Raw genomic sequence first — 20,834 nt, forward strand, 5'->3', positions numbered from 1 at the left:
TTGCCTCCGACATGACAGCTGCAATAGCCAATGAAAGCATGCAAGCTTCAACCGGATGTTGCATACTTTTAAAGCTTTTATAGTTTGTGTGTAAAAACATGACATAAATTGAGAACGAATTTCGACTTGGACAACTGTGGCATGGCAACAGTATAAATGCTTTTATAATGTCTTATGCAATAACTACCACAAGATTTGTTTTTGTGAGATATTGCGTCACTATGAAATCATTGGTACAGTCCTCACGTTTGTGATCTCGCAATTTTGTTGAATCATCCAGTGGATTATGTTGTTAAAAATTAGTCCTTACTTCTGTGTCACCCATGGATTTAAAACCGTTTAAGATGTAAATATCGTCCAGTATGTCCCAGGCATAAGCTGATAACATCAAATCGATATTTAGTTTTTATATATTTACTAATGTGGCAAGTGGCCATTTAATAAGCATGATAATGTACAGCCAGCCATTGCTATCTCAAATAAATCCCTTCAGGGTTAAAACAAGACCTGATCACCTGATCTGAATTTATTTAAAGTATGTTATCCCTTGCATGATGCTGTGTAATATCAGCACAGATGGTTAAATTCAGAGAGTCATTTCAGTCGTGCATAACATTATCTCACAAGCTCTATTAAACACGTAAAGACCTGTGGGTGTTTGTGCAGGTGATCTTTACAGATCCAGTAGACCTCAGTGTTGCCCCTGAGCCTCCTTTATGAAGGGAGCGCGCTAAAGGTCATGGTTTCCCACCTGTGAAGATATTGTGAATCTCTGTGTTTCATGTCCTCCGGGGGTCGTCTTTGATTCCCCGGTCCCTCTGTCCACAGGCAAGACCCCGGCAATGCGACCCTTTGAGGCCTGAATGATAAGCCTTGATTATAAAGTGATTATATCTGACAGGAGGCAGGCATGAAAGGCGTACGTTTTAAAAGACCCTTGTTTTCCTAGTCCGGTTTATCATCAAAGAAAGCAGAGGTGGCGTAGGAAGAGAAGACGTGATATTTATTAAAAGTGAAAAGGGAGGTAGCAGGTCCCTTTCATTTCCTTGACATTTTCTGCTTCACCTGTCCTCTGCGAAAATTGTGAGGCGTTGTGGCGAATTAGACAAGATATAAGAATAAACAAAAGGATTGGCTTTCTTTCATTTAATGAGCTGGATTATAAATTGGAATGGCCTTGGGTGTTGAATTGGAAATGACAGGAGGAGACTTACCGAATTGCAATTCAACATGGTCACACAACAGAGGAACTTCATTAGTCTCATATAAATTTTTGTGTCAAAATATAAATAATTGACCAAAAATAATACATTTTTAATGCTTTTTTATGTATAATACACACTATTTATTTATTTATAAAATAATAAATGATGTGTAATGTTTAATAACAAAGGTCTCTGCAAAGTGGTGCTCCTGTATTAAATGTAAATGGCAACTATTGCCTTCCCATTTTGCACAAAAACTGATGTTGTTGTCAGTAGTTATACTTTATACTTTTCAGTAAATTACTGTAGGGCGTTGCATTGGAAGTCTATGGGACTTTATAGTCAACCATGATTTGATGTATCATTCATTACTGTAGCACAATCGGTGTGGGACAAATGATGTGCTGAAGTTTAATATTTATGATCCAAATTTTTCTTTAAATCAAGTATAAGCAATAGGAATAGTGAATGCATTAGCAGGTAGAATGGTTTCTCAGACCAATATGGAGTTCTGGATTGCTTTGTGTATTTCTCCCCCTCTGGCTTTAACTTTGATTCATTTTCTGAATCAGGACACAAACAGGTTTCCGTTGACAGGTTATCAGTCTTTCCATGAAGTCCCTGCCGAGCCTCCAGCTTCTCTCTACAGACCCATGCAGCAGACGCATGGATTCGTAGAAACCTGCGGCCATGCCCACAGGACATTTCAATGCATGTGTTGTTCTGTCATTAGTAACTTAATAGATTTCTCAGTTATGTTTTTAAAATTTAGAGAATTTTGAGATTTTTCTCTTTTGGTTAATGGAATATAGAGACATGACCTAGACTATTTTATCATGATAGAGCTGCGCGATATGTGATAGCATGCTAAATAATGCCATATTTGATATGCAATGTAATATTTCTTTTTCTAAAATTTGTTTAAAATATAACCAACATAATACGAAGAGTTCAGATGATAGATTCCGACATGGATATGTATAATAAAGGCTAGATGTCTCGCCCGCGCTGCTGGAGGTCGACGTCCGGACCTGGCGGCCATCTTACCTCAGGCAGCTCCCTCACTTGTATCATTGTGTTTTAATGATGCATGTACTTTTAAATAACGTTAACTTGCTCAATTTTCTACCGATTTTCAAAAGGTTTGGTTTGTTATAAACGTTAGAGGTGTACCTACGACACTGAATACTTATAATTTTCATTAAACATTTTAAAGCATCCAGACGTTATATTGGTTTCAGGCCTCATTCATATGTGGATATAAATCGGATCCATCAAGACCAATCCTGCTTTATTAAAATTAAAATACTGGCAAATGACGTCAACTCAGGTGGACACCACCCATGATCACATGACTCTTCTTAGCAGCCACCTTCGGCGGGACGGCTCTACTTAGTGGCGTAATGTTGAAGATTTATGTCTTATTACAGAAATAGAGCTCTATAATATTGTATAATACATTTTTCTGTGTCCATTGCATATCGAAACGTTTTACTTCCTCCGTGGTTTAAGAAGTAAGCCACATATGCCTATTTGAATAGTTTCGCCAGGTGTTTAGTGTAAATGCTGATATCGGATACCAGTCGCTTTTAAAAGATGATGTAAACAGGTAGTCAAAAAATTGGATATAGTAAACAAATCAGATTTGGGCATCAAGATCTGTAATGTAAATCCAGCCAAAGTTTGTCTGACATGTTTTCTTGTAAATTAGCATTTTTTTTTTCAGGCTCTTATGTTTAGTTCAGTCATTTTATTGCCAATAAAAAGGATAGTTAGTTATTTAAATGGCTTATGTTAGCGAATTCTGCCAACAAATCGGTGGGGAGTTAACAAAGTGGTATTTCTGAAGGGCACAAGGCCGGGATTTAGCATATTTGAAGTGAAGGTATTTATATAATGCATGCCAAAAGCATTCAGTCAATATCATTATCTCATTTTTGACGAAGGTGGCTTTAAGCGGCTAGCTGTGGCGGCCGGTGACTTCTTTTTCCGAGGGCACACGATGCGAAATTCGTCACAACATGTATGTAGCCAATCATATGTGTGGTTCGTAATTTCAAAATATGTATTCAGCGCATTCGAGTGAACCTATGTGCATCACATGTTTTGTCAAAATAAGTGCCTGCTGCAGGCGCGTCTAAAGGGTTTATGATAAAAGAGACGCTCGCGTTTGACAGATACTTGCATAATGTCTTGCGTATTCAGAGTTTACTGTGAAGGGAGTGTCTTGCGTGTATTTTGTGAACGTGTGCGTCTCTTTTATCATAAACGGTTTTGACGTGTGCGCAGCAGGCACTAATTTTGACAAAACACGTGATGCACACAACAAACACATTTTGAAAACACGAGCAACACACATGACACTCCGAACACTTATTTTGAATTTTGCGCCCCTCGGAAGAGCACTCACCAACCGCCACTGGCGGCTATTGCATCTGAACTCTTTATATGTTTCATATATCAGGGAAAGGAAAGCATGTTTTACTGTTGCATGAAACAAATCAGATATTTTAACAATGTAAACAAACAAACAAAAAATTATATTACAACTATCATGCTCAGTTACACACGCATGCATATCCCAACTAACATTACAATATAAGCTGCATCGACCTTAAATTGACCAAACGTTACTTTTTGAAGTATTCAAATTGCATCGCCCATTTATTGCAAACTATCGCTATGCATATCACAACATGCACATTTCCCCTATTGAGGTACTTTGCACAGCCATTGTTTATGACAATAATGAGAAATATTACATGCTCAACATATCTCTGGATTTGGTTGCACATATTGGTGTCCAAGAGGAGAGAACTGAGATTGTTATCAGTATATCTCATTCAAGACTCTTTTTGCTTTCCATTATATCTCCTTTTGCTGTAAACGCTTTGCAATGTGCCACAAATGTCCACAGATCATCAATAATGATCACGTTTGTCAATCAAAGTGTTTTACACACCTCATACATATTTATTCCTTACATATTTACATTTATGCATTGGCAGACGCTTCTATCCAAAGTGACTTACAGTGCATTACATTTCATATCAGCACGTGTGTTCCCTGGGTTCAAACCCATGACCTATTGCATGCGTTGCTAACACAGTGCTCTGCCACTGAGCTATACAGGAGCACTATATGATTGTGCTGTAAAGTACTGATTTGTACTCTTTGTCACGGCTTTCCCTTGGGTAACCAAACCTTACAGCCGGAGGACCTTCATGGCTCGTAATCTACCTGCGGTTCGTCTCTGCCCCGGCCCGTCCCTTCAGCGTGAGTTCGGTTCACTGGGTTCATGTAGTTTAGCAATCTGAGGCCGGTGGCACACTAATCTCTCTCTCACCTCATTGTTCTGCCTTTCTACACCTCTCAGGCTGACACAATTTGATTAATTAGTATTGCGGGCAGCGGAGCTCCATTCTCCTCAAGGCTCGTACACACGCGTGCTCCACCAGCCATTCCTCTTTCACTCTTTAGATCATAAAGATTTTATGGGTGATAAAAATTTCTCTCAGACTGCGCTGAATGTAATAGACAAGAGCAGGGTGAATAATAAAGACTGTACTTTATTTACATAATTTATGCGTACAAATATCTCGGGATTGGCTGACACTTTCACCTGTACGTGTAGTCGGTAGTCATTCAAAGCTGATGGTGCTGAGATTGGCATTTATACAGTCCTACAGAAACACTTTTGAAATTGTTATCGTCCCGACCAAGAACGATAAGGCTGTAATATTCTGGCACACTTTAGGTTGAGTTTGGATGTTTGCAAGAAATCAATTTACTGCTGGAGATTTATAACACTAGCAAAAGTCATCTGAGGTTTTATTTGTATAGGTTGTTTCAAAGCAGCATTACAGAAAGTCATGCTGTTACTGGATGTAGCGTCTCAATGTATTATAATTTACATTGAGCTGTTATGACTGTGGAAATATTGATTTCCTTTTTGGCTTTCAGCTGTTTTATCTGCAATATCAAAATATAGTTTTTTAGTCCAATTGAAGTCATATTAAACCTATTTGCATGTGCACTGTAAAAAGAAAAAGTTGGATTAACTTAAAACATTACTTCAATTAGTAACACCTAAAAAATGTTTTTTAAATTTAAAAATGCAATTAGAAAAGGCTAAAATTATCTCAAGTTGAAATCTACCTTAACATTTTCACTTAAAGTAAAAAAGTAAAAAACGTAAATTTTTAGGTGTTACCATTTAAAGTATTTTTTTTTTTTAAGTAGTAATCCAACTTTAACTTTTTTATAGTGTGTGGGTTTTAATATATTCAATGTAAAAAAAAATTACACATAATCAAATTTACAAGTAGTAATTTTAACTACATTTTTTACTATACTTTTTAGTTAAGTACAGCTTTTTCATCTTGTTTTTATGAGTTGCTATTTTATAAGTTACAGTGTAGTCACGGCCAGTTTGATTAAACTTAAATATTTAAGGCAGCAAAATTTTTATACTCCATTTATCTAAATATATCACCCTTCTCTACAGTTAACATAGTGAAAATAACTTCATTTTTACATAATTTTAAAGGTATAATGTAAAATTCTCAATAACATGGGGACTTTTGAACTAGCTTAGTGCGCCATCTTGTGGTACTTGGATAGACTGCATGCCAACACTTGCAGCATTTCTTAATTAGGAATACAACAATGTAATAAAAGTTTTTATGTAAACTGTATATATCTGGTCGATCACTGGTAAATGTGCTTTCAAACTATTCTTAAATCTTACACAAACCTTAAGAGCATATCTCAGTAAAATAAACGTGCAGGTCTTGTACATTATATGAAACCCATATTACTTTTTTCCCAAATAAATGGCAGAATGAAAGTGGGTGACATTTTATTGTATGCACTGAAAAAAATTATTCATTCAATTTACTCATTTTTTTTAAGGTAAGTGGTCGCAATCAATTTATTTAAGCTACATTTAAACAAACGTTTTTTGTTTTGTTTTTCTATTTTTTTTATGTAGCTTAAATAAATTGACGCCACTTAGATGAAAAAAGTTGAGTAAATTGAATGAATAATTTTTTTCCGTGTAAAAACAGCGTCCACATTTTTAAAATAATTTTTTGTTTCAAAGAAGAAAGTTTAAATATTGTTTCAAGATCTGGCATGATTTAAGTTTGTAATGTGTAATGCAATGCTTTGATGGCCACTACTATAAATCATCAGGAATGTTTGTACCCGTGTTCCCATCAGTTTCAATGGAAAGTAGCTAAAGTCTGTTTAAATAGTCACTAATGTAGTCAGATGACGCCATGCGCTAATTAGCATATTCATTTATTTGCATTCTGCTTGTGCTTTACATCTGTTTTGCTTCTTTCCTCCTCTCTGTACTCACACGCTGTGTTTTATTACAGCCAAATAAAGCCCATTGAGGTTGGTCTCATTTACGTATTTATTTTCTTTCTGTTATCAGTCTAAAATAGCAACTGATGTGATTAAGAGTACATCTATACGGAAGATATATCCAAAAAGACTCGCTCGAGATATAGAGCTTCATCTTTCTCTCTCTTGCTTGCATTTCAAATTTGTGGTTTTAATATGATGAATATGTGAGAATGAGATTTAGAAATCGTTAACTGAAAGAAAAACCAATCCATTAGAATTTTCAACTTTACATTTTATTAAAACTATTTTACATATACATAGTGCAATGTCTCCTTATTCTCTGGAAAGCCACTTGGTCTTTCTATATTATCTTGTTCTTGAGCAAGACTTTACATTTAGGGTTATTAAATAGAGACTGTCTCCAGTCAAAAACAGTGCCCTTAAGTCACATTTAGGAAAGAAAATGTGCTACATAACAAGAAACTAAATATAATTAAAGATATAGGTCAGGAAGAAAAGCAGTTATAGCCTCAGTTATAGCTTCTGCTCCTCTATATTAAGCATGATTTCTTCAATACATCTAATATGATGGATTTTAATGATAATCACAATGGTTAACCTTGAAACAATCACTTAAGAAGAGCTTATTATACAAGATTGATTCTCAGAAGTGAAATTTAACTAAAGAAGAGCAATATAATGAAACGTGGATGAGGCTGCCCAACAAAAGCCAAGTTCATTTACTTGTTAACTAAGAAAATACAATCTCCATTACAATCTCCCTGTAAGGCACAAGATATATGTTTACAGATGTTAAGCTTTAAATGGTTGGTAAATGTTCTTTATCGTAAAAGAAGTCAAATGTTTAGACTTGTATAGCTTTGATATAGTTCATGTACATGAAATGTTATATCCCTTTTTAAAGTTTCACAGCTTGACACCCATCGCGTTTAAAATCAGGACTGTAGTTTTATTACAAGCACAATGCTGTCTGTAACTTTAATAAGTTTAAAAGTTAAATGATAAATAATGTAATGTACATTTGCTGTATATGTGAAGTTAAACTGAAACATTCCTATGTCTAATTCCCATTAGATCATGTTGAAATTAAAGACATCAAACTAGCATAAAGACCATGTGGTATTGCAGATCACAGGCGCTTGTAGTAAGAGAGGACCTTGTTGCAGTTAGGGCAGCGATGCTCCACATCTTTACAAGAATCCATCCAGAATGGCACTATACAGCAGGGCCAACATCTGCACAAGAGACATGAAAATAAATAGATAAGCCATACACTTTTTATTTCATGGATCATATCACAGATAGGGGTGGTTTTCCAGACAGGGCTTAAGTCTAGTCCCAGTCTAGTTCTGTCTTAATCTAAATCCTGTATGAGAAGCCGCTCATAATCTCAGATAGTGTTTGTTTAAAATGAGTAAGGAGGTTAAATTTTACCCGATGAGTGCAAGACAACCGCATGCCAGCCAAGCCATGAGTCCAGAGTAGTAATCTGTGATGGTGATCACTTGATGCTTACAATGAGGGCACATGGTCTGACCGGGTAGATCACGCAGACAAGGCAGCCTCCCTGAGGTTGTTACAGCTGTAATGAACACACATACACACACATACACACATCACTGCTTGGATACTATTGAACCATAGGCCAAGTCTGCAATCTTCACAATGCTGATTTTCATTTTCTTTTGGCATATCACATTATTAGAAGAGCCATTATAAATCTGCTAAATGTATCCTAAATGTAAATGTAATGTGGTGGGGATTAACCCTTTGTTTTTATAGCTTGCCTATTACAGTTTGAGATTGATACAGTAGTTGTAACTCACTTGAAGCTTGAGGGTACATCCCTGGGTTTTGACCTGTAGAAAAGGTTTAATAAGATGACTGCTATTGCAATAATAGGTTTGTTCAACAATTAAGTTTTAAATTGCTTTTGGAGTTTTCTATTGAACTGTTTGAGATTGGCAGTTGAAATTTGTTACTTACCCATGCCTGGAGGGTACATAATAGGACTAGGACCTAAAAAGTGAAATTGTCTTTATTACACTAACCTTTGGAATTAGTAGTAAATGTATGTTTGTGGAAATTGAATAATAAAATAACTGTTTGCGATTGAGACTAAAAATTATAACTTACCCCCAGCCTGAGGATACATCCCAGGGTTTGGACCTTTAGAAAAAGATTTAAACATTTATCAACAAACATCAACAGTGATTTCAAAATGTCTGCAAACATGACTGCTGTTTTACTCTACCCGAACAAACACTAAAACTGGATTTAAAAATGTCTTCAAACATGACTGATGTTTTAACCCCAACAAACCCTGACACTGGATTCAGAATATCTGGAAACAGGAACTGTTTTACTTTGCCCCAACAAACCCTGACACTGGATTCAGAATATCTGGAAACAGGAACTGTTTTACTGTGCCCCAACAAACACCAACACAGGATTCAGAATATCTGGAAACATTAACTGTTTTACCCTACCCCAACAAACACCAAAACTGAATACAGAATATCTGGAGACATGAATGTTTTACTCTGACTTAACAAACCCCAACAACGGATTCAGAGTATCTGGAAACACAAAGTGTTTTACTCTGCCTTAGCAAACACCAACTCCGGATTCAGAATATCTGGACGCATGAACTGTTTTACTCTGCCCCAACAAACACCAACACCGGATTCAGAATATCTGGAAACATGAACGGTTTACTCTGCCTCAACAAACACCAGATTCAGAATATCTGGAAACATGAATGGTTTACTCTGCCTTAACAAACCCCAACACCGGATTCAGAATATCTGGAAACAGGAACTGTTTTACTCTGCCCCAACAAACACCAACACTAGATTCAGAATATCTGGAGATATTAATGTTTTTCTCTGCCTTAACAAACCCCAACAACGGATTCAGAATATCTGGAAACATGAACTGTTTTACTCTGCCCCAACAAACACCACCACTGGATTCAGAATATCTGGAAACATGAACGGTTTACTCTGCCTCAACAAACACCGGATTCAGAATATCTGGAAACATGAACAGTTTACTCAGCCTAAACAAATCCCAAAACCAGATTCAGAATATCTGAAAACAGGAACTGTCTTACTCTGCCCCAACAAACACCAACACTGGATTCAGAATATCTGGAGACTTTAATGTTTTCTCTGCCTTAACAAACCCCAACAACGGATTTAGAATATCTGGAAACACAAAGTGTCTTTCTCTGCCCCAACAAACACCAACACTGGTTTCAGAATATCTGGAAACATGAACTGTTTTACTCTGCCCCAACAAACACCCACACTGGATTCAGAATATCTGGAAACATAAACTGTTTACTCTGCCTCAACAAACACCAACAATGGCTTCAGAATATCTGGAAACATGAACTGTTTTACTCTGCCCCAACAAACACCAACACTGGATTGAGAGTATCTGGAAACATGAACTGTTTTACTCTGCCCCAACAAACACCCACTGGATTCAGAATTTCTGGAAACATGAACTGTTTTACTCTGCCCCAACAAACACCCACTGGATTCAGAATTTCTGGAAACATGAACTGTTTTACTCTGCCCCAACAAACACCATTATGGATTCAGAATATCTGGAAACATGAACTGTTTTACTCTGCCCCAACAAACACCAACACTGGATTGAGAGTATCTGGAAACATGAACTGTTTTACTGTGCCCCAACAAACACCCACACTGGATTCAGAATATCTGGAAACATAAACTGTTTACTCTGCCTCAACAAACACCAACAATGGGTTCAGAATATCTGGAAACATGAACTGTTTTACTCTGCCCCAACAAACACCAACACTGGATTGAGAGTATCTGGAAACATGAACTGTTTTACTCTGCCCCAACAAACACCCACTGGATTCAGAATTTCTGGAAACATGAACTGTTTTACTCTGCCCCAACAAACACCCACTGGATTCAGAATTTCTGGAATCATGAACTGTTTTACTCTGCCCCAACAAACACCATTATGGATTCAGAATATCTGGAAACATGAACTGTTTTACTCTGCCTTAACAAACACCAACACCAGATTCAGAATATCTGGAAACATGAACTGTTTTACTCTGCCTTAACAAACCCCAACACTGGATTCAGAATATCTGGAAACAGGAACTGTTTTACTCTGCCCCAACAAACACCAACACTGGATTCAGAATATCTGGAGATAATAATGTTTTTCTCTGCCTTAACAAACCCCAACAACGGATTCAGAATATCTGGAAACATGAACTGTTTTACTCTGCCCCAACAAACACCACCACCGGATTCAGAATATCTGGAAACATGAACGGTTTACTCTGCCTCAACAAACACCAACACCAGATTCAGAATATCTGGAAACATGAACAGTTTTACTCTGCCCCAACAAACACCGGATTCAGAATATCTGGAAACATGAACAGTTTACTCAGCCTAAACAAATCCCAAAACCAGATTCAGAATATCTGAAAACAGGAACTGTTTTACTCTGCCCCAACAAACACCGGATTCAGAATATCTGGAAACATGAACAGTTTACTCAGCCTAAACAAATCCCAAAACCAGATTCAGAATATCTGAAAACAGGAACTGTTTTACTCTGCCCCAACAAACACCGGATTCAGAATATCTGGAAACATGAATGGTTTACTCTGTCTTAACAAACCCCAACACGGGATTCAGAATATCTGGAGACATTAATGTTTTTCTCTGCCTTAACAAACCCCAACAACGGATTCAGAATATCTGGAAACATGAACTGTTTTACTCTGCCCCAACAAACACCAACACCGGATTCAGAATATCTGGAAACATGAATGGTTTACTCTGCCTTAACAAACCCCAACAACGGATTCAGAATATCTGGAAACATGAACTGTTTTACTCTGCCCCAACAAACCCCAACACGGGATTCAGAATATCTGGAGACATTAATGTTTTTCTCTGCCTTAACAAACCCCAACAACGGATTCAGAATATCTGGAAACATGAACTGTTTTACTCTGCCCCAACAAACACCAACACCGGATTCAGAATATCTGGAAACATGAACGGTTTACTCTGCCTCAACAAACACCGGATTCAGAATATCTGGATACACAAAGTGCTTTACTCTGCCTTAACAAACACCAACAGCGAATTCAGAATATCTGGAAACATTAACTGTTTTAATCTGTTTAATTTGTAACTAAAAAGTGAAATTGTCTTTATTACACTAACCTTTGGAATTGACAAAGTAGTAAATGTGTGTTTGTGGAGATTGGATAATAAAATAACTGTTTGCGATTGAGACTAAAAATTATAACTTACCGCCAGCCTGAGGATACATTCCAGGGTTTGGACCTTTAGAAAAAGATTTAAACATTCATCAACAAACATCAACACTGAATTCAAAAGGTCTGCAAACATGACAGCTGTTTTACTCTACCCGAACAAACACTAAAACTGGATTCAAAATGTCTTCAAACATGACTGCTGTTTAACTATACACAACAAACACCAACACTGGATTTAGAATGTATGGAAACACAAACGTTACCCTCTGTCCCAACACCAGATTCAGAATGTCTGGAAATATGGCTGTAGTTGATTCAAAATGTTTTCAACCATGACTGCTGTATACGTAACAAATACCAAAACTGGATTCAGATTGTTAGGAAACACAACTGCTGTTTTACTGCACCAAAACAAACAATGAATTCAGAATATCTGAAAAATGAATGTTTTACTCTATTCCAACAAACACAATCAAAGGATAAAGAATATCTGAAAACAAAAATTGTTTTACTCTTACTCAACAAACATCAACACCAGATTCACAATATCTGGAAACATGAACTGTTTTACTCTGCCTCAACAAACACCGGATTCACAATATCTGGATACACAAAGTGTTTTACTCTACGTTAACAAACACCAATAGCGGATTTCAAATATCTGGAAACATGAACTATTTTACTCTGCCTCAACAATCCTCCGATTCAGAATATCTGGACACATTAACTCTTTTACTCTGCCTTAACTAACCCCAACACTGGATTCAGAATATTTGGAAACATGAACTGTTTTACTCTGCCCCAACAAACACCAACACTGGATTCAGAGTATCTGAACACATGAACTGTTTTACTCTTCCCCAACAAACACCCGATTTACAATATCTGGAAACACAAAGTGTTTTACTTTGCCTTAACAAACACCAACGCTGGATTCAGAATTTCTGGAAGCAGAAACAGTTTACTCTGCCTCAACAAATACCAGATTGAGAATATCTGGAAACAGAAACTGCTTTACTCTTCCTCAACAAACACCAATGTCGGATTCAGCATATCTGAAAACAGGAACTATTTTACTCTTCCTCAATAAACACAAATGTCGGATTCAGAATATCTGGAAACATGAACTGTTTTACTCTTCCTCAACAAACACCCACTCTGGATTCAGATTGTTAGAAAAAGGGAAAGTAAAAAAGTGAAATTGTCTTTATTACACTAACCTTTGGAATTGACAAAATAGTAAAAGTAGGTTTGTGGAGACTGGATAATAAAATAACTGTTTGAGATTGAGACTAGAAATCATAACTTACCACCAACCTGAGGATACATCCCAGGGTTTGGACCTTTAGAAAAAGATTTAAACATTCATCAACAAACACCAACACTGATTCAAAATGTATTCAAACATGTAACATGACTGCTGTTTTACTCTTCCCGAACAAACACTAACTGGATTCAAAATATCTTCAAACATGACTGTTTTACTCTGCCCCAACAAACGCCAACACTGGATTCAGAATATGTGGATACATGAATGTTTTACCCTACCCCAACAAACACCAACACTGGATTCAAATTGTTAGAAAACATGACTGCTGTATTACTCCACCCAAACAAAACAGCACTGGATTCAAAATATATGGAAACATGAATGCTGTTTTACTCTACCCAAACAAACACCAACACTGGATACAAAATGTCTTGAAACAGGAACGTTTTGCTCTGTCCCAACTAGGGTTGTAACGGTATGAGATTTTCACGTTATGGTACTCGTCTCAGAAACTATCACGGTTTCACGGTTTCGAGGTATACAGTATTAAAAACAATACTTTTTATTATTATTATTATTATTATTATTATCATCAGCTACAATGACCCTTAAATGAATGAAAACAGATATGGGTTTTGGTTTTTATATCAAACTTTTTGGGAAAAAAATAAACATTTGAACAAAATAAGGAATACGTTATTTATCTTAAGATATGGCCTATGTATAATCAACTTAAAATTGACTTTTAATATAAATCACTTAAATGGGCTTTATTGTTTTGAGAGAACGCATGTGCGCGCAAGAGAGAGAACGCGAGAGAGAGAGTGCGTGAGAGGTTAACATGTAAACAAAGCAGTCATGTGCGTTTATAAACAGTGCTTTATCAGGCATTTTTCTAAGATTAGACGGAAAGAAATTGCCATCAGGTCTTTTCTTAAGACAGTTCCCTTCAGAGGCGCAGTGTCTGAAAACAGAGCGGGGGAAAATTAAACACAAATCCGGTTCCAATTTATGGCTGATTTTTATGAATGGATTTAGGGATTCCCTCTGCATCGTGGAAATAATAGTGCTTTAAATTATAAACAAAACACACCTTTATCTGCACAGAGGGACGTGTTCTCGAATATGGTAGCACATGTTTGACGTATTTCCTCCTTTTGCAGCCACTCTTCGTCCACATTTCTTGCAAACTGGATATCCATCTTTAAGTACAACCCCGCGGTTGTTTTTCGGATACCCAAAGTATTTCCATACTGCAGATTTTAACTTTTTTCCGGCGGGGGATAGAGGTTAGAATTTGTAGTCTCTGGCTGTGACATTTTTTTCTGCTGTACATAAACGAGTGGAGTCTAGCAGTCAAGTGGAATGAAGTTGCATTTAAACATCAGCACAGGGGAGATCTCCTTTATTATAATTTTTTGTTTCCAAAACCGGGAATAAGCAAATGTTTACGGTATGATAATCGTGTGTGTTAACACTCTGGGGTCGGCTGCGGCGCGGGCGCCGCAAACTCTTTATTTTTCGATCACTCCCCAAAGAGACTTAGATAACTCTGCTGATTTTTGACATACAGATATGATTTATACATCATTTAAAACGTTAAATTGTCTAGTTTTTTTCTGTCCACTCCCAATAAAAACAGCATGTTGTGCTTTTCGCAAAATTAAGAAAATAAACATGATGCGCGTTTTGTTCTCTCTCCCTCAGTGAAGTCCTTTCAGAAACACGTCAGAAAAATTAACTCTAACTTAACGAATATTTGTCATATAAACAAAAGATAAATGTCTACATAATGCTTGGAATGTCTGCTTTTGGAAGATGTAAGTGAAATCGAAAACAAATATTGTAATTCGTTGTTAACTGTATTAGAAGAGAGAGATGTACCGTCTTTCTTCTGTTGCTTCATTATCTATAATGAGCCACGCCCCGCTCCATTGAAGAAAAGAGCAGAGATCATCCATATTCATTAGGCAACCCCACAGTCAATGGACATTCCATTCCGTCTCTGCAGCCATTCACTGCTGTGAATGAGTTTTAATCCGAGTGCTGGAAACATGACATATACTTGTTTACTCGTGACTGTAACTAAAGTTATCTCCAGACGCGAGTGTGACTCGATCGACGTCCAAACGCACACACAAACACACAATGCCTCATATTTGAAGCGCTTTGTGGTATCATTATAAAAGATGCGATTACACACATCACATACTTGTTTACTCGCGCCTAAATCTCCAGACAGACGCGAGTGTGTGTGCTTCGTCAGTGTGACGGGATCGATGTCCGACATATAAATCCTTCTTTACTTGCGGATGTGTGTCAGTATCTCCAGACGCGAGTGTTTTCTTTGTCTTCCGTCAAACAGCTGAGGCAACGGGAACGCACATACACAAACACGCGAGTCAGGAAACTCGACGCGCTTTTTGGTATTCTTATAAAATACGCGATTGCAAACAGTACAATCCTTATTTAGTTGCGTCTAAGCGCATATCTCCGCACAGCAAGTTTATTAAACACAGGATCACTCGCATGTGCACACATTCACTGCTTTCATGATCAACACGTGAGGTAATGGCGGCGCCTGTAAACAAACATTGATAAGTTTATCACGCGTGTCCCTGGTTGTGTTTCTACTATAATGATTACAAAAACACAAATAGGAGTCCAGACAACGATAGGCAGTTGTTCTTTTGAGCTTTTTACTGCACAAAAGTAAACCTCTCGCTGGCCAACCAAACACAAACCCTGTGTTCACTTTATGATGGCCAAACAGTACCTTTACCATGATTAGGCTACTATGGTTTTTAAAAGGTAACTTATAATTGTGATATTAATAGAAAATATTTCAATAGAAATATATATATATATATATATAGTGTGTGTGTGTGTGTGTGTGTGTTTACATTGTATTGAAAAGTAAACCTTATCATGGTTTTACTGAGGGTTACATTCCTGTTGAACATCCCCACAAGGCTCATTAGTGGCTCATTATTCAACTCTTTTGTCTCTCAGCTGTCAATCTCTGATTATTCAGGAGCTTTCCCGCCTCCACGCATACAGCCTTTACCAAGCAAAAGTGTCTTAGAAATTGTAAATCAATGCATTGCTTTATGTGATTGAGTAGGCCATATGATTTTCACATCATTTTGAAGAATAAACTCTAGACTACTAGATCCTGTTTGGAAAGTCTTGGGAAAACATGTTTAGAATGAGTTTTGTGGAGTTATATCAGTGACTTAAAAATTTAGCTTTTTCAAAAACCACGCATAAACATTTTTCTCTCAAAAATACAAACATGTACATACATGTTGATTATATGATATTGTAGCCCAGTTTGTGATGAACACAGTGTTATGAGACTTTTGCCATTAATATGTTTTCAAGCAACTGAAAAAAGCACAAATGTCAGTGCAGGTCAAAACTTCCCCAGGGCCCTAAAAACCCCTTAGACCCCAGAGGGTTAATATCATGATATACCACCATACCGGTATACCGTTACAACCCTAGTCCCAACACAAGATTCAGAATGTCTAAAAATATGTCTGTAGTTTGACTCTACCTGAAAAAACACCAACAGTGGATTCAAGATGTTTTCAACTGTGACTACTCTGTCTCTGTACGTAACAAACACCAACACTGGATTAAGAATATCTGAAAACAGAAATTGTTTTACTCTTACTCAACAAACCCCAACACCGGATTCAGAATATCTGGAAACATTAACTGTTTTACTCTGCCCCAACAAACCCCAACACCGGATTCAGAATATCTGGAAAAATTAACTGTTTTACTCTCCCCCTACAAACACCAACGCTGGTTTCAGAATATCTGAAAACATGAACTGTTTTACTCTGCCCCAACAAACACCAACGCTGGTTTCAGAATATCTGGAAACATGAACTGTTTTACTCTGCCCCTACAAACACCAACGCTGGTTTCAGAATATCTGAAAACATGAACTGTTTTATTCTGCCCCAACAAACACCAACACTGGTTTCAGAATATCTGAAAACATGAACTGTTTTACTCTGCCCCAACAAACAGCAACACTTGATTCCCAAAATCGTGAAACATTAACTGTTTTACTCTGCCCCAACAAACCCCAACACCGGATTCAGAATATCTGGAAAAATTAACTGTTTTACTCTGCCCCTACAAACACCAACGCTGGTTTCAGAATATCTGGAAACATGAACTGTTTTACTCTGCCCCTACAAACACCAACGCTGGTTTCAGAATATCTGAAAACATGAACTGTTTTACTCTGCCCCAACAAACAGCAACACTTGATTCCCAAAATCGTGAAACATTAACTGTTTTACTCTACCCCAACAAACACCAACACTGGATTCAGAATATCTGAATACATGAACTGTTTTACTCTGCTCCAACAAACACCGGATTCAGAATGTCTGGAAACAGAAACAGATTTACTCTTCCTCAACAAAGACCAATGTCAGATTCAGAATATCTGGAAACAGGAACTATTTTACTCTGCCTCAACAAACACCGGATTCACAAAATCTGGAAACAGAAACTGCTTTACTCTTCCTACACCAACACTGGATTTAGAATATCTGGAAACAGGAAGTGTTTTAACCTTGTCTTAAACACATGACTGGCGTTTTACTTTACCCAACAAACACAAACACCGGATTCAGAATATCTAAACACATTACTGTTGTTTTGCTGTGTCCCAACAAACACCAACACTCGATTCAGATTGTTAGGAATCATGACTATTGTTTCACTTGGCCCTAACAAAAATAACACATGCAAACATTATCCATCAGTGTTCAGGTTTAACAAAGTTCATTTAAGGTACATAGGTTTGGGTTTTGTGTGCAGCGGAATGATGCAGAATTATTTCATTTTATATAATTAATTAAGTAGTTAATATTAAAACCAGACATATACAATATACAACATATTAAGTAGGTAATTTAGCTCTTTAAATCAGTTATTTTTTAAAACATCCACCTGCCAACAAGAAAACCTGTTCACTTTGGAGCGACTCAGGTCATCAATAACCTTACCTGGTTGAAAGTATGGATTGTTAACTCCTGCTTTGAGTCCAGGCTCTGAAGATGCTGTGTATGCCACATTTACAGTCGCATATGGAGGTGCCTGGATTTCTGGTTGAATTTGAATTTCTGGATGGATTTCTTGTTGAAATCTCACTTCTGTACCTCCATAATCTACTGGATAACCAGGGTATGGTGGTGAAGCCTCTGTAGTTTCTACATCATCATCATCTTCCAAATATTCCACCTCTTCCAAGCCATCCATGTCATCGTCTTCGTGGTTATCCATATTCTTATTTAAATAAAGAAAACAGTACAACTGATTGTTAATACATGTCAAAAACACACAGAAATCATGTCTGTGATTTAGCTCAAATAATTGATTTACTTATTATATCTTCTAGTTGGCTTTAGATTCACTGTTTTTATGTGTTTCTCATCTACTCTTAAAAGTATCCGGCACACATTTCCAAATGAATGAGTGCTTGGAGACCAATGCAAATGTTAAAAAATGTTGTCAAGATGTATTCAAATCACCACGGTGCAGCCAAATTTCATTTTGCCATGGAAACTTTGTGTTTGTAAAGTGCCTTGCGTGGTTTTTTCCTTTTGGTCATGGAAACCACAGCTTCATTAAGACCAGGAACTGAAGACATGGAGTCGCTTGTAAAAACCAAGCTTGAAGACTTCCCTCTTCAATTTGAAAGTCAAATCTAGGTATTTCCGAACACGCAGAGATTGTTTGAATTCCAGTTTTCACCTTATTTACAATTACAATTAGGAAAAGGTCCATTGTGTACCAAAACATGACATTTAGATTTTTGTTTTTTTTTGTCAAATGTAAGAATAGCTTAATTTACATAATTTTTTTGTCAGTGACATTTTGTCAGAAAACATGTGCAATAACTAAACTTGTACCCTGCTCGCTGTACCCTTTAACATCAATTGTAAAGATATATATATATATATATATATATATATATATATATATATATATAATGTCATTTTTTATGTCGTAAGTTGATAAGGGGCCCAACAGGTATACTGTAGATTTTTAGGGTACCACTTAAGCGACAAGCAAAAGATATACAGTATATACAAGTAAAAGTGCAACTTAAACAGATATGAGGCCTATAGTTTCACATTTTAAAGCTTATTCTTGTTACAGAAGTACACACATTAATACATAAGAAGACACAGTGCAGAGTGACATCACATTGCCCTTAAATTATTTTCCCTTACATGTATTTTTCTCATCATAAAGCAAAATACAGAATTGTTAAAAATAAATGCAAATCTATATTTACTCTATCTTCTGATTTCTGGCATTGTTGAAAAGTTACCTACCAGACTGATGGTTCAGCGAGATGTGTTGTGGTTGGATGTTGTATCTCTCTGGAGATCAGAGGAATCAGTGACTTTAAAAAGGATAAATGGGTGTGTGTGAAATCTAGAAGAAGGGATGAAAAGAAGCCAAAATGGGAGGAGATTGTGTCCATACCATATATACCCTTCCTGTGGATGGGTTGGGTCGGGATGCCAACCAACCAGCTGGTCAATTAGTGAAGTTAACATTTTTTATGTAATCCTTGATATGTTTAATTGCTGTGCTTTAATGAGATGAACTGGGATCATTTAATGGAAATTTTTGATGTGCTCATTGCATAACATCAATGGTTGACTGACAGCATAGTAAACGGTCTGAGACACTTTATAAATATGCCAATACACCCATCAAAGTACAGTAAACATAGCCTGGCTCCGCCCTCCTACGTGCTTCCGCTTAATTTTCATTTCCCTTCAGCAGTACGTCTGGGATTTCTCTATAGAGTTTCGTTTTCTCCTGCAAAAATCTGCAGGACCAATCAGCAAACAGATGGGGGTGGCTAAGAACGATGACGTTGAGGTCGCGCGTCAGTTTGAGTTGTAGTTCAGTAATGGCAGCGGAGAAAGACGGGAGAAAAGCTATTCGGTCCGTTGTTGCAAAACTGCCAAATATACAGAAGTTAAAGCCAGAGCAAGAACCAGGTTTGCTAAGTTTTGTTTGTCTGATTATTCTGACTTGTTGTTTCCGGACGGTTTCGGTGCATGATATACGTCACGACCTCACGTTAGCGATTGGCTTTGGCAGATCCTGAGTGACTCTGGGCAGATCCAATAGTTTTAAACCTCAACAATGGACCCTCCTTAACGGAAGTAACGCTTTCCAATGGAGCGTGGCCAGACTCTCTGTACAAATGAAATGAATGTACGAGAGTCTGGTTGGACCAGGCTACAGTAAACATCCATAATCCTTCTGATAATGAAACTCCCTCTGTTAGTCTTCATTTTGGCTATTTATAAATTCTTACTTTTTGTATCCAATTTATTCCCTTACATACATTAAATTACATTTATTTTTGAATTCTCATTTTTGTGTGTCTCCTGTTAATTTTCAACATTTTATAGTGATTACTGGTAACATGTCCGAACTGTTTTAAAGTGTTCCCCTTCAATAATGTTCTAGACATTAAAGAGTAAAAAGAAGGGTCGTAACACACATCGAAAATTAATGCTTTATGGTGCTTACATTAACTATTTATTTTAGCAGATTTGAGTAAGGTGGACTGGACAAAACTTTAGTTTGTTGGACATTGGAAAAAGCGTGACTTAAAGACGCATAT

The 20,834-nt window shown here is 36.9% G+C and overlaps 1 protein-coding gene across 2 annotated transcripts; it reads right to left on the bottom strand.

The window, feature by feature from the left end:
• Positions 1-6,898: 6,898 nt before the first annotated feature.
• Positions 6,899-19,631, bottom strand: LOC135733848 (uncharacterized). 2 transcript variants are annotated; one of them, XM_065252625.2, is made up of 9 exons: positions 19,519-19,631; positions 18,184-18,463; positions 13,188-13,220; positions 11,912-11,944; positions 8,718-8,750; positions 8,568-8,600; positions 8,408-8,440; positions 8,016-8,163; positions 6,899-7,816 (listed from the first exon to the last, which is right to left on the bottom strand). In XM_065252625.2, the coding sequence occupies exons 2-9, from the start codon at positions 18,458-18,460 to the stop codon at positions 7,711-7,713; spliced, it is 696 nt and encodes a 231-aa protein (XP_065108697.2). In that variant the 5' UTR covers positions 18,461-18,463; positions 19,519-19,631; the 3' UTR covers positions 6,899-7,710. The 2 variants fall into 2 exon arrangements, with proteins under 2 accessions (XP_065108697.2, XP_073670241.1); XM_073814140.1 differs by lacking the exon at positions 13,188-13,220.
• Between the last annotated feature and the right edge of the window lie 1,203 nt (positions 19,632-20,834).

This window comes from Paramisgurnus dabryanus, chromosome 3, assembly GCF_030506205.2.
Source record: "Paramisgurnus dabryanus chromosome 3, PD_genome_1.1, whole genome shotgun sequence".
Classification (NCBI taxonomy): domain Eukaryota; kingdom Metazoa; phylum Chordata; class Actinopteri; order Cypriniformes; family Cobitidae; genus Paramisgurnus; species Paramisgurnus dabryanus.

Excerpts from the sequence above, each read along its gene's own strand:
- LOC135733848 (XM_065252625.2), bottom strand. The coding sequence starts at position 18,460 with ATGGATAACCACGAAGACGATGACATGGATGGCTTGGAAGAGGTGGAA. Across the intron at positions 8,601-8,717 it reads GATGTATCCTCAGGCTGGGG|GTCCTAGTCCTATTATGTAC; the intron begins GTAAGTTATAAT and ends TTCACTTTTTAG. Across the intron at positions 8,441-8,567 it reads TATGTACCCTCCAGGCATGG|GTCAAAACCCAGGGATGTAC; the intron begins GTAAGTAACAAA and ends CCTTTTCTACAG.